This window comes from Lycium barbarum, chromosome 6 (genome assembly GCF_019175385.1).
Source record: "Lycium barbarum isolate Lr01 chromosome 6, ASM1917538v2, whole genome shotgun sequence".
NCBI lineage: Eukaryota > Viridiplantae > Streptophyta > Magnoliopsida > Solanales > Solanaceae > Lycium > Lycium barbarum.
In genome coordinates, this window is record NC_083342.1 from 126,509,051 (window position 1) to 126,524,731 (window position 15,681).

General features: G+C 34.9%; 1 protein-coding gene and 1 pseudogene across 1 annotated transcript; both read right to left on the reverse strand.

Moving 5' to 3' along the window:
• Positions 1–2,634: 2,634 nt before the first annotated feature.
• Positions 2,635–10,078, reverse strand: LOC132644603 (basic blue protein-like; annotated as a pseudogene).
• A 1,134-nt stretch (positions 10,079–11,212) lies between these two features.
• Positions 11,213–11,911, reverse strand: LOC132600157 (basic blue protein-like). Its single transcript, XM_060313257.1, has 2 exons — positions 11,633–11,911; positions 11,213–11,439 (listed from the first exon to the last, which is right to left on the reverse strand). The coding sequence occupies exons 1-2, from the start codon at positions 11,799–11,801 to the stop codon at positions 11,246–11,248; spliced, it is 363 nt and encodes a 120-aa protein (XP_060169240.1). The 5' UTR covers positions 11,802–11,911; the 3' UTR covers positions 11,213–11,245.
• Between the last annotated feature and the right edge of the window lie 3,770 nt (positions 11,912–15,681).

Below are 15,681 nucleotides of genomic sequence, written 5' to 3' on the forward strand. Positions count from 1 at the left end.
AAAACTAAATTTTACTAATGAACATGTGACTGAAATTCTGAATATCCTCTAACTCTTATCTTTAAATTATTATTTATTTTGTACAAAAGATCAAGTAATATAATGTATTTCTCAAAACATAGAATGACATGTGCTCCCTCCGTCCCAAATTAAGTGTCGTTTTAGCTCATTTCACGCTCATTAAGAAAAATAATAAATACAAGATATAGTTTACTAAGTTATAACCCCTATATATTAGATGTTTCTCGAGAATTGAGTACTATTAAGAAGAAATAGTTCTTTAATATAAGGGTATGGTTGGAAATAATTTCTATTTTTTTTTTTTTGAATTCCTAAAGCGACACTTTTTTTTTTTTTTTACTAAAGCGACACTTATTTTGATACAGAGAAGTATTTTCTTATGATCTGCTTAATTAATTATCTCTAAGAATAGACAACGTTTATGATTGATCTCAAGGAACTAAAATACTTTTTCTTGATTCCTCCTTAATTCTGGAGGGTCACACCTCCTTTTTTGACCCTTCTCTGTCTTTTCCAATCAATCCTAGAAAGTTACAACTTCTTTTCTTCACATAGCTTCTCCTATTATTTCATTGTGATCATCAATCACCCTATAAATCAGAAAAGTAATTATACAAAACGAAAAAATCAAAGAGAGAAATTAGTAATGCTTGTCGCACTACAAACGAAGAAACCATTAGGCTACCAAAAATGAATTAGTTAGATCAAGCCTAATGTCCACTTTTTATTTTATAACAGCTCAAACTCTTGCCCATGTCGAGCAACACAACATTCTTAGTCAAATTGATGGCTAATCAAATTTATCTGAGCATCCTATAGATATTTTCCAAGCTAATGAAAAGCACCCTCTATCTCGATTTATGTGATATTTTTCGCTTTTCGAGAGTCAATTTAATTTAATGTTGAAGCTAAATTGGATTAAATTAACTTGCTATTTTATGATTAAAATCTATATATTTGAAAACTACATGAAAAATACTATAAGTTGCAACTTTTCTCATTTCAATTTGGTGAAAAAATACATCTTAAAATGTTGGTCAAAATTCATGCAATTTGAATCTTGAGAAGCGAAAAGTATCACATAAATTGGGATATCGGGAATACTATTCATCACATGTTTATCTTGATTGGGGTCGTAGCTTAACTAAGTCTATCAAAATGAAGAGGAACAATTCGTTTACCAAGTACAGTGATAAAAACTTACCGCACCAGGTGTTTACATCAGGCCTATAGATGCATCATACATGTTTGCACATAAATTTTTAGAACTTTACCATGGTTAATTAAGAAGCACTCTCACCTCATTAAATCACTTAACAACAGTAAATTACATGATTTAATGTAAACATCCGATACAGGTACGTATTTACATCTCCTTTCCGAAATTATAAATAGGAGTTGCATATTTAAATAAGGTATCGTAACAATTCCAAAATGAAAGTTGATGGGAACGCAAAGATAACTGAAAGTGGCAAGCCTTGCATGGACTTCAGCAGCACAACCAAAGTACATGTTTAAAATGTGGCTAACGGTTCTTGGCAGGCTGCTAACTAAAGATAGGCTTCTGAAAATGACGATGACTGTGGATGATCCAACCTGCTGTTTGTGTGAGACTCAGACATTGGAAAACAGCTCTCATATGTTTATAGATTGCCCATGGACCATGGTTCTCTGAAGTTAGAACTGAGATGCTGCTCTGGACAAATACATATATACAGGTGGGGGACGTGGCATAATTACTGAAGAAAATAAAGTTGAAGCACTGGAAGAAATTCCAAAAGGAGGTGATGGCTGCAATATGGGCAGCAATGGTATATCATATATGGAGAGCCCGAAACAACAAGATCTTCAAAGGGAAAGCTATACAAAGATCAGAGATAATTACACAGATTAAGAAGAAATTGTACAGAGAATAGAGTTACGTTGCTGAATACATCAAAGAAGGCATACATGGGTAGAACTTTTCATAAATAGGTTTCTATGTATTTAGATTGGTTATTTCGATTTTGCACAGCTTGTAATTAGTCTGGTTTTTTGCTGGAGGCTCATCTAGTACAACACCTTTCCTGGAAAGTGGTTGTGAGGATGTATGCTCATTAGGTGTAATTTTTGTTTGTTAATGGTACTATTCACATGGTTACAAAAAAAGAAAAAAAAAATCCAAAAGAGAGAACATACATTTAATAATCACAAAACATTCTTAAGTTCACCATATATCGAAGAGATTTTTTCCCATGAGATTAATATAAATTGTTGCCATACGATTCTTTTCTCCATTGAAAGTACGAAGAGATCTTCCAATACCAAGGCTAAATATTTATCTTCTCGTGCTGATAAAGTGTTGTAAAAGCAAAGCAAATAAGAAACAATACTAAAAGATGAAATCTTCTTCTTTTCGTATCTAAGAGAAATTTTTCCGCGAGATTAATATAAATTGTTGCCAGACAATTCTTTTCTCATTTAAAAATACGAAGAGATCTTCCCAATAACAAAAGGCTAAGCATTTAATTTAACTATAACTTTAAGTATTGCAATAACCAAATTAAACATCACTACTAAAACACGGGTTCATGTTATAAGATCGAAATATGATCCAATCATTTGTTACTTGCTACATGTTTTCCACTCAAATATAGAAACGAAGGGATAGATCAAAACGATTGGAAGAAAGCGATATTATTTATTTAATTAGCAGTAACTGCAATCTTTTGGCCACCATCACAATGACCAGCAATACCACAAATAAAGTAGGCATCTCCCTTTTTAAGGGTTATTCTATCATTCCCAGAAGTCAATGTTTTTCCTCAAGCATTACAATTATGGTAGTTCGCCTTGTTCACTGTCACCACATTGTGAACACCTTTAGGATATTTAAATACTGTCAAAAACAAAAAGTAATTAAAGTCATGAAGTATTAAATACTACATAAACTCCCGCTAAATTTGACATAAACAATTACACTCTTTTTTGACATATGAAAGTAGATGTTTGAACATAAAAATGTAATATTTGAATAAAAATAAGAATATTTGTAAAATGGTATTTAATTTGGAAATTGAATTTGTGTTTGGACACGCATTTAATTTGAAAAATGCAGAACTTCAATGATGAGGGTAAAAAAGAAAGTTCGCTTGAAAAGATGGTAAAAATGACTTTTCAAACTTGAAACTCATCTTTAATTCTTTTTCTTCAAAAAATCAGTCCAACGTATAACCAAACAATGTTTTGAAACTTTTTTTAAAAGAAAAGAAAAAATCAGATCCAAACAGGTTCTAACTATCTCGTTTTAATAAATAAGTAATTATATGATTTAAATTAATTTCAAACAAATAAGATTCCGACAACAAACTCCTTTTGACAACTTAAAAAATGAAAATTTCTCCTCCTTAAATTGATAACAAAAAATTTTAAAAAATTGAAAAAAGGGCACAAAAATGGTACTAATTTCATACCAAGCACATCACCAGCTTTGAAATTCTTGCCATTAGGCCAGTTGCTAACACCCAATGTCCAACCATCACTATCTCCAACGTTGTACGTAGTTGCTGCACTTCTCTTCTCCTTTTTTCCTTTTTTAGCTGCTTCTGCCGCTGCCAGAACACAGCTGCGTCATCGCCGGAGCCTTTTTCCGGCCAACCCTCTCTCTCCCCTTTTTTCCTTTTCTTTTCTTGTTCTTTTTTTCTTTCCACTGCCCCCCTCTCTCTTCTCCCGTTTCAGGTCTCTGTGAGCAGAATTCCGGCAGTGAACAGTAACTCGGACGTTGAACAGTGTTTTCCGGCGGCGACCAGGTTCAGTTCGACTGGAGTTGGTACCTCCGGTTGCCACATCCATTATTTGTCCATACACTTGTAGTTACATTTTGCTAACTTTAGACTTTTGAATAATTTATTAGTTCATACTCATTTTCGTGGCTTTGCTTAGTGATGGTAGACTAGGGTCATGTTCTCGTTCGGGGACGAGGGCGAGGGTTAGGAGGGGTAAGTGGGTTAGAGGAGCGTCTAGGTTGAGAGTAGGATCTTGGAACATTGGGACGTTAACGGGGAAGTCCATAGAGCTAGTTAAGATTCTTAAGAAGAGGAAGATTAATATAGCTTGTATCCAAGAGACCAAATGGGTAGGTCCTAAAGCTAAGGAGGTAGACGGGTATAAGCTGTGGTTCTCTGGTAGGTCGAAGTATAGAAATGGGGTGGGCATTTTAGTAGATGGTGAATTAAGGGATCAGGTGGTAGAGGTTAGGAGATCCACTGATAGGATGATGTCGATTAAGGTGGTCGTTGAAGGACTCACTGTGAACATTATTAGTGCATATGCGCCGCAAGCGGGTTTAGGCGACGAGGAGAAGAGGCGCTTTTGGGAGGATTTGGACGAATTAGTGGGAGGCATACCGCCTACTGAGAAGCTATTTGTGGGAGGTTATTTCAATGGACACATCGGGCCTATTTCGGGAGGTTATGATGATGTGCATGGAGGCTTTGGCTTCGGGGACAGGAATGGAGGAGGAGTCTCACTTTTGGATTTTGCAAGAGCTTCTGGGTTGGTGATAGCCAATTCGAGTTTCCCAAAGAAGGAGGAACACTTGGTAACCTTCCGTAGTTCGGTGGCTAAGACTCAGATAGACTTTTTACTCCTTAGAAAGGATGATAAAGGTCTGTGCAAATATTGTAAGGTCATTCCGAGCGAATATCTTACAACCCGACATAATCTCTTGGTGATGGATTTAGCGATCAAGATGACGAGGAAGAAGAGGGTCGTGGAGGACCGACCTAGGATCAGATGGGGGAGTTTGACCACAATTAGTGCCCTGGAGATGGGAGAGAAATTGAAGGATATGGGGGCCTGGGATAGTAGTGGGGATGCGACCAGTATGTGGGATAAGACGGCTAGTTGCATTAGGGTGGTAACAAGGGAAGTGTTGGGGGTCTCGACAGGTAGTCGTGGTCAGCATCGAGGGGACTGGTGGTGGAATGGAGAAGTTCAAGGGAAGGTGGAAGCAAAGAAGGTGGCGTATGCGAAGTTGATAGAAAACAAGGATGAGGTGGAGAAGTGGATGAATACAGAACTTTATAAGATGGCGAGGAAGGAGGCGAAGTTGGCGGTTTCGACGGCAAAAACAGCAGCTTTTGAACTCATGTATGCTGAACTAGAAGAGAAAGGAGGGGACCAAAAATTGTTCAGGCTAGCCAAGGCGAGGGAGAGGAAGGCACGTGATTTGGATCAAGTAAAGTGCATCAAGGACGAGCATGGCAAAGTATTGGTAGAGGAGACTCTCATTAGACGGAGATGGCAGTCATACTTCTGCAAACTCTTGAATGAAGAAGGGGACAGAGACATTGTGTTGGGAGAATTAGAACATACAAAAAGGCGTCACGATTTTGGGTATTGCAGGAGTATTAAGGTTGACGAAGTTAAGGGTGCTGTTCGTAGGATGCGCAGGGGAAGAGCGACCGGACCTAACGAGATTCCTGGGGAATTCTGGAAGAGCGTGGGCCCGACAGGTTTGGAGTGGCTGACTAGGTTGTTTAATGTCATCTTTAAGACGGCATTGATGCCCGAAGAATGGAGGGCGAGTGTAATGATCCCTCTATACAAGAATAAGGGAGATATCCAGAGTTGCAACAACTATAGAGGTATCAAGATGCTAAGCCATACTATGAAAGTGTGGGAAAGGGTGGTGGAGATGAGGGTGAGGAGAGGTGTGTCTATTTCAGAGAACCAGTTCGGATTCATGCCGGGACGCTCAACTACAGAAGCCATCCATCTTATGAGAAGGTTGGTGGAGCAGTATAGGGAGAGGAAGAAGGACTTACACATGGTATTCATAGACCTAGAAAAGGCTTATGACAAAGTTCCAAGACAGATCCTATGGAAATGCTTGGAGGCTAAAAGTGTACCTGTGGCGTACATTAGGGTGATCAAGGACATGTATGAGGGAGCCAAAACCAGGGTAAGGACAGTAGGTGGAGACTCAGAGCACTTTCCAGTTGTGATGGGGTTGCATCAAGGATCAGCTCTTAGTCCGTTTTTATTTGCCTTGGTGATGGATGAATTGACACGGCAAATTCAAGGTGAGGTGCCATGGTGTATGTTGTTCGCGGACGACATAGTCCTGATCGACGAGACTCGTAGCGGAGTTAACGCTAAGCTGGAGATTTGGAGACATACTCTGGAGTCTAAAGGGTTTAAGCTGAGTAGGACCAAGACAGAGTACTTGGAGTGTAAGTTCAGTGAAGCACCTAGAGGAGGTTGGCTTGGAAGTGAGACTTAGTACCCAGGCCATCCATAAGAAAAGTAGTTTCAAGTACATTGGGTCTATTCTGCAAAGCTGCGGGGATATTGACGATGATGTCACACATCGTATTGGGGCAGGGTGGATGAAATGGAGGCTTGCTTCCGGAGTGCTATGTGACAAGAAGGTGCCACCAAAACTTAAGGACAAGTTCTACAAAGTGGTGGTTAGACCGACTATGTTGTATGGGGCGGAGTGTTGGCCGGTTAAGATCTCTCACGTTCAAAAGATGAAAGTTGCCGAGATGATAATGTTAAGATGGATGTGTGGCCACACCAGGAGTGACAGGATTAGGAATGAGCATATTCGGGATAAGGTGGGGGTGGCCTCGGTGAAAGATAAGATGCGAGAAGCGAGATTGAGATGGTTTGGGCATGTAAAGAGGAGAGACACAGATGCCCCAGTACGGAGGTGTGAGAGGTTGGCCATGGATGGTTTCAGACGAGGTAGGGGTAGACCGAAGAAGTATTGGGGAGAGGTAATTAGACACGACATGGCGCAACTACAGCTTACCGAGGACATGACCTTAGATAGGAGGGTTTGGAGGACCCAAATTAGGGTAGAAGGCAAGTAGATAGTCTCGTTTTCTGCTCTTATTAGTAGTCGCATTATCGCAATATAATTTCTTCTGCTCAGATTTCTGCTATTATCTGTTATTTCCTGTGCTTTGATTATCCTGTGTTATCTGTGTCGCTTGCATTATTTCATTTCATATCGCTTTGATTCTCTTATCCTTATCTGACTTCTTTTTATGCTTTAATTGAGTCGAGGGTCTTTCGAAAACAGCCGTCCTACCTTGGTAGGAGTAAGCATACACTCTACCCTCCCCAGACCCCACGATGTGGGATTTCGCTGGGTTGTTGTTGTTGTAATTCAAGGACTTGAACTTAGCTGAATGCATTGACTTACAACTTTCTGGCTTTTAATAATGGCACTAGCTAGGTTGCGCAATTAATGCTGATGTTCATATATCTAGATTTTATCGATAATCTTCTTTTTGGCATTCAATATACAGTAGATTAAATCTACTTGCATGGTGAAGAGTTTGACTTTTGGGCTCACATATTTAAGACCCCGCATAACAGTAAAAGTGAGTTAAATCAACATAAAGATTGTCCAGATTGATATTCATTATATATTCGGAAAAGGGCCAAAATTATCCCCGAACTTTGAAAAAAGGTTCATTCATACCCTTCGTTATACTTTAGGGCCAATTATACCCTTACCGTTATACTATGGGGTCAATTATACCCTTATGTCTAACGGCTGCCACATGGCATCATCCCAGCCCTTCAAAATTATTTTACCCTCAAATAATTTTTTACCCACTAAAATAACTCAACCCGACCCGAATTATTTTTTTTCCCAGCAAAACTAATAGGGATAATTTTTCCAGCAAAAAAAAAAAAAAAAAAACGTATTAGTTTGGCTGGAAAAAAAAATAATTCGGGTCGGGTTGAGTTATTTTAGTGGGTAAAAAATTATTTGAGGGTAAAATAATTTTGAAGGGCTAGGATGATGCCACGTGGCAGCCGTTAGACATAAGAGTATAATTGACCCCATAATATAACGGTAAGGGTATAATTGGCCCTAAAGTATAACGAAGGGTATAAATGAACTATTTTCCAAAGTTCAGGGGTAATTTTGACCCTTTTCCGTTATATATTTTACACGTGATACTATTTGTCTAAATATGTCATTAATTTAGTTAGAGCCTCTAATAACCTTAATTAGCTGATTAATAAGTGAAAATGATCAGATACGCCCTTTAAAGTATAGGAAATTGAGTAGATATATCCTTCATTAATAAAACCCAATATTTTCAAAGGTGTTTTTGGGATGAGTCCTGAGGCGAGGCGTACCAAAAAGTAAAAAACGCTCCGAGACGCAAATGAAAGGCGTAGATTCATAGGGGTACACCCTAGAATTTGGGAAATAAGTCCTGAGCGCAAAAGTGTAAGCTCGGGCATAAACGTGTACGCCTCAAGCGTTAAATTTAATTTTTATTGTTTTAAAAGTATGATTTCTGCTATAGATAATGATTTTTATGATTGATGTAATAATATTTATACTTTATGTTATATTTTCACCCGCCAAACTTTGCTTTAAAAATTAAACTCCCTCCTCAACTATGAACAATACTCATTCTCCTTCTTTTATCCTATGCAGTGTCTATTTTACCCTTGACGTTTTTAATCCCTCATCTATGTAATATATATATATATATATATATATATATATTACCTAAATATCAATCATAAAAAGTAACATCAGATTTTGTTATAAATTCTAAAAGAATAATTCTGCTTATAATGTGAACTTACATAAAACTTTATTTCTGGTTGATATTTAATATATTTATGATTGAGTATATAACTTAATATCGTTCTATAATAAAAAGAATTAAATCCATAAAATGTGTCTCTGCGCGCGCGCACACACATACACACACATAAAGTACATAAGTTTCACTGATATCGTATTCTCTATTGTCAATATATAAACGAGTTTTGATTGTCATTAATGGAAGAATTTTTAAATAATAATTTAAAATTCGTTTAATTATAGATAGATAATCTTTTAGAAATTTGTTATAGAATATACCTCTCTTTTTATTAATTAATTTGTATTACCTGCTTTGAAACATATTTATAAATTTATTATTACCTATTATTTTTACTTGTACAAATATCGATATTAGAGTTTTGATTATTGTTAACAAAAAAAAAAACTTATTGTTCTAATTTATTTCATAATAAAACAATGTTAAGTTATATACTCAATTAGAATTTCTTACTTTTCTTTTTCTGTCTTGAAAGCAATATTTATTTTCTTATAGAAAATTTGTTACATAGATTAAGAAGGTAAAAAATATCATCATGATTTTAAAGAAATAAAAGAAAAAAGACAAGTTGATAATATAAGGGTAAAATAGGAATTCAAACAAGTTAATTAGGATAAATGGGGGAGAATGACTATTGTTCAAAGTTGAGGGTGGAGTTTGATTTTTAAAGCAAAGTTCGTGGGTGAAAATGATTTTGACCCTATCATGTTTTAGTAATTTTTGCTAAAAATATACAAATAAAGAAAGCAACTCGCATAAATAATAGCATTGCTATAAATAGTTTTAGATGATTTTGTCTTGAGTTGATAAGATAGAGATTTCATAGCATATGTTCCTGAAGCCACTTTATTCATTTTTTGTCATTCCTCTCAAATTTTTTACTCTTCTCCTTTTTTGAAATATGTAAATAAAAATCAGTACAAATATTAATTGAGGGTGAGAAGGACTAATAAATGTGGAGATTGATGATAAAGTGGATGATGATTTCATTTTACAAATTATCTAGGCTATAATCATTTTTTTTTGTTGCTACCTTTCTCAAATATTAATTGCAATAATATTTTCTATATTATTAGCAATTTATTTACAGAATTTTAATGGAACTCCATACATCGTGTCTATATCGTCATAAAGTATGTATGTATTGTAAAGCAATTATGCTTTTGGAATTATGCCATCACCCTATCCCGAAAGCTCCTCCTGAATCTCAAATCCGAAAACATTTCTTCATTTCATAGACTTCTAATCAGCTCCTTAACATTTCTTCACCTCATAAACTTCTAATCATCTCCTTTTGGCGTGAGATTCCAAAGATGCTTGGAAAAGCATATTTTAGATTAATTTTTTAGTTATAAAATTAAAAATACATGAGACTTACGCCTCGTAAATTCATGAGACTTACACCCTGTGTCTCGAGCCTTGCCCATGAATGATGCTCAATCAAATTCTCAAATTTAACCAAGTTAAACGAATTAGTTTATTGGTTGATCGCCCCCTTTCAATCCTGCTGATTTTTTTTTTTTATAACAGTGTCGCTTGGCTGAGAAAAGCAACTCTTGAGGATTGTTGTAGTTCCAGAAAATTATAGATTAGACACTATATTAAACTTTTAATGCAATCTCTGTTGCTTTTTATTTTTATGATAACCCGATAGAAATTTCTCGTCCTTAATTTAGGACACAAGTGTAATGTAGAGAATATGTGAATTTACTATAAAAAGCCCAGGAAACTGAAGAACACAAAATTATATTTTTAAATTATAATTTTCATCACAAAAAATATGAATGTTTGTTACATTGACATATTGTTCACATTGTTAGTATGTAAAAAATAACAAATTTAACTTAAGCTAAGCTATTTACATTCAAACTTAGCAATTGGTGCTCGACTTTGGTTGTTACATAAACAAGAGTAGAAAAGAAATATTGAATTTGTATATGATTAAGGAAATGTTAAACTAATAATGAAGAGCATATCTGTTCAATTTCGCATATTTTAATGAAATATTTGGACCTTTTTTACTTATTAATCAGCTAATAGCGTTAATGACATCAATTAAGGGTATATTTGGATCAACTATTGAACAATAGGGATGTATATGAACTAAATTGGTAAAGAAGGGCATATCTTCTCATTAATGAAAAAAACATTAAGAGCATATTTGAACTTTTCCGTATTTTTTATATTCTCTAGATTTTACCATGTCAAGTAATAGTACAACATTCTTAGTCAAATTAATGGATAATCAAATTCATCCAAGCGTCATATATATTGATATTTGAAGTACGATTTGTCACATGTTTATTTTGACGTGGCTTAAGTAAGGCAATCAAATAAGAGAAAAATTTCGTCTACAAAGTGACATCTTTCTTCAACAACTTCAAATAGGAGTTGCCTAAATAAAGCCATTCTAACAATTCCAGAGAAAACATACATTTATCACTACTAATATAAAATATGGCTTCATGTTATATGTCGAAAATATGATCTAATCATTTATTCATTTGTCACTTAATTCTTACATTTCTTCCTCTCAAACATAGAAATTAAGAGATAACTGATGGGAAGAAAGCGACAAATACTTTATTATTTATTTAATGAGCAATAGCTTCCATCTTTAGGCCATCATTACAATGACCACCAATACCACAAATGAAGTAGTTTGGGCCCTTGCCAAGGGCTACACTATCATTGCCCGAACTAAGTGTTTTTCCTATAGCATTACAATTATCGTAGTTCGCTTTGTTCACTATCACCACATTGTGAACGCCTTTAGGATATCTGAATACTGCAAAAAGTAAAAATAGTTGTTAAAGTCATAAAGTATTAAATTAAATAGATAAAGTTCTACTGAAAAAATGATCCTGACAACATCATTACTTTGACATCTGAAACGGTGAAAATTTCTTCTCCTTAAATTGATAAACAAAAATTTTAAAAATTAGAAATAAGGCATAATAATGTTACTACTAGTTTCATACAGAGCAAATCGCCAGCATCGAATTTCCTCACATTAGCCCAGCTACTAACACCGAATGTCCAACCAGCACTATCTCCAACAACGTAACTATGTGTTGCAATAGTTATTTGGATGCAAAATAACACCATAATAATGACCAAAAAAATTGCAAAAACTTGTTTTCCTAACATTTTTTTGTTTAACAAATTACTCTCTTAATAGAAATTGTATAGTTGAGTGGGGGATGGTATTTTAATAGGTGTAATACAAAGACTTGAACTTAGCTTAATGCTTTTTGTTACAACTTTGTGGCTTTTTATAGCGGTACTAGCTAGAGTGTCCAATTAATGATAGTGTCATTTCTCTAGATTTTTGACAATCTTCTTTTTGGATGTTTAATGTAGATTTCATGAAATCAAATACTTTTTTTTCAAAATTCCAAGTATGAACGATTTACAGATAAGACCTCATATAATTGTTTAGTTGAAGTCAAATCTGTACAAAGACTTTCTTGATTAATTGATTTATATATTTTATTACTTCTGTGTTATTTATTACGCTCGTCGCTTTTTATTCGGAAATGAAAATAAAAGAAAAGGCGAAGTTGTCGCGGGAATTTTTTTTTGGGGAATTTATATATTTGTGAACTCCACAAAACAATGGAGTATTTATATTCACTAACCAATATACATAATATGCATATTTATTATGTGTATATTATGCAAATGACGGTTTTTTTTCTTTTTTGGGATGAGCAGCAATCTATGTCAACTTCCAAAAAGTATTTGTCACTCCGGTCTATAGCCCAATGAGTCATTACTACCATATTCTTGAGGGAAAGTCACGTAAATACAATTTTTTAAAATGGTAATTAAAAAGATTACAACTATTTTTAAAAAATTACACAAATACAATTTATTTAAAATTTGAACTTTTTAATTACATAAATACAATTTTTTACATTCCTAAAATATCAATATAGAGGTATATTTATGTTAATGTATTTCATAAAATATATAATATATCGATGCACTTATATGTTAACTTAACTTATATAGTATATCAATGCATTTTGCCTCACTTATATTAATATAGTATATCGATGCACATATATGCATATATATATATATATATAGTACATTATTTTTAATATAGTATATAGTATATTATGCTTAGTATATATGGTATATGTATAGTTAATATTATTGCCTTCATCACATTATTAATTCTATTATTAATGGTAGGTAGGAAAGGAGAATTTGCGGGGACAAATTAAGAAAAAAAATATAACTTGTATAAATTACGATTTTAAAAAGTTGTATTTATGTAACTTTTCTCAGAATTTTGCCTTCAAAACTCGGCCTTAAGGCAGAATTTTAAGGTAGAAATTTGTCTGAAGGTAAATTCTACTTTTAGACAGACTTTTGCCCAAAATTCTGCCTGCAGGCCTAACTTTGCTACAAAACTTTGTCTTGCGATTTTTTATTTTTTTTTACAGAGACGGAGTTCGAACCCCAAACCTCATGATTTTAGGCGAAGGCCTAAAATTAAAGACCACCAATTTGAGGGATAAAAATTAAAGATTACACCAAAATAAGGGCATTCCTGCAAATTGCCCATCTCACTACTAAAAAAAGGCAAAAATCGACGACCAAAACCGATGGACTGCGTCAATTTTTCAGTGAAAACCGACGGAAAATCGATGCAACACGATCCGTCGGTTTACATTAAGGCGCTTTTCGAAACCGACCTATTGCGTCGGCTAAAACCGACAGACTCCGTCAGTGTTGTAAAAAAAAAAAAAAAAATCGACGGACTCCATCATTTTTTTAAAATAAAATAAAATAATGAAATGTAGCAACTTGGAATCGAACTCGGGTATGTTTCTTGGCATTACAGGGCTCTACCACTAGACCACTGATATTCTTTGTTCATATAGTTACATGGATTTAATTTATACTATTTTTTCGCTCTAAAAACCGACGGAGTTCGTCAGTTTTTTAATAAAAATAAAAAACCCACGGATTTTAGAAAATAATTATATTTTTTCACGCATTTTTGCGCAAAAAATAACCGACGCAGTCCGTCGATTTTTTTTTTTTTTTTTTTTAAATTATTGAAAAAACTGACGGAATCCGTCGGTTTTTTTTTTCCTACGGTTTTTGCCAGTTTTTTAGTAGTGTCTCACATAGCAAGATTTAGCTGGAAAATGATTTTTTTTTTTTAGGCAATTTGCACGATTGTCCGTCATACGAACTGATCTTTGATTTTGGTCCCTCAATTCGCTGGTCTTTAATTTTTATCTTTCGCTTAATAAGGTGGCCAAAAATACCCTAAGGTTCTGGGTTCGAAACCCAGCAAAGTAAAAAATAATAATAATTTCGCAAGACATAGGTTTCTAATTCGGGCAAAGTTACATAGAACCTACGCCCGAGACGGCAGACTTTGCCTTGTACAGTAAACTTTACCTTAAGGCAAAGTCTGCCGCATAAGCCAGACTTTTAGCAAAAGCCTTGCTTTGCGATACCTTTTTTTTATTTTTCTGAGCAGGGGGTTCGAACTCAAAATCTCGGATATTTTCGGCCATCTTTTTAAGCGAAGGTCAAAAATTAAAGACCAGCAATTTGAGAGACAAAAATTAAAGAACACCCCCCAAACAAGGCCAATCCACGCAAAAAAGATGATTTGTTTTTTCTGTATGGGCAATTCGCAGAATTGCCCTTCTTTTGGGGTGGTCTTTAAATTTTGCCCCTCATATTTGAAATCTTTAAAATTTGCCCTTCGGCTAAAACCCATGGGTTTTAAGTTCGAACCCCCACTCAGTTAAAATTTTTAAAAAAATTTGCAAGACAGAGTTTGAATTTCGCTGTGCCCCCACCGGCATACACTTGTTAAGGAATTACCAAAGATGCCGGATCCGACATACTTATGCCTTATGGGCAGACTTGGCATAAGTATGCCGGGTCCGGCATAATTTTAGTAATTCCTTCACAAGTTTATGCCGGGTCCATACTTATGGGCAAACTTTTAGTTAAGTCTTAACTAAAAGTCTTTTCCTAGTTATGCCTTATGGGACAAATTTTTAGTTAAGGCATAACTAAAAGTCTGCCCCATAAAACATAACTAAAAGTCTGCCCCATAAGGCATAACTTTTCCTTAAGACATAGACTTTGTCTTATGAGGCAAATTTTTAGTTATGCCTTAAAGAAAAGTTCCGCCTTATAGGGCATAATTTTAATTATGCCTTATGGGGCATACTTTTAGTTGTGCCTTAACTAAAAGTCTGCCCCATAAGGCATAACTAGGAAAAGACTTTTAGCTAAGACTTAACTAAAAGTTTGTCCATTAAAAGTTTGCCCATAAGTATGCCCCCATCGGCATAAACTTGTTAAGGAATTACCAAAGTTATGCCGGACCCGGCATACTTATGCCAAGTCTGCCCATAAGACATGAGTATGCCGGGTTCGGCATAACTTTGGTAATTCCTTGACAAGTGTATGCCGGGTCCGACATACCCGCGACCCAAACCTTGCCTTGCAATTTTTTTTTTTTTTTTAATTTATGCTTGAGCTGGGTTCGAACCTAGAACCTCATTTTATGATTTATGCGTGAACGCTCAGGGTTGCAATGCGAAGGGCAAAAATTAAAGACCACCCCAAAAGAAGGGCAATCCGCGCAAAAAAAATGTTCCTGTCTTGAATAATATAGGCATATAACGTGAAATTAATTGTTCAACAATTTGAGCCATTTGGCCAAAATATTATAATTATCATTACTTGAGCTTTAAAGTTTCCGGCAGGAACAACGTATTGGATAAGAACTAAAGCTACCATTAAGAATTGTTTGATAAGAACTAAAGCTACCATTAAAAATTGTTCTTCCTATTTTTTTTTTTTATAATAACAGTGATGTCCAGACTAGTTTGCACGCACCTCTGCTAATTTTATTTTGCACTATCTCTCACCGGTATAAGTATCGAGTAACTTTATTCCCCGATACTAGAAATAAATAATAGGCCAAAGTCATAGATGGACCCCTGAACTTGTCCTGATTTTTCATTTAAACCCCTCA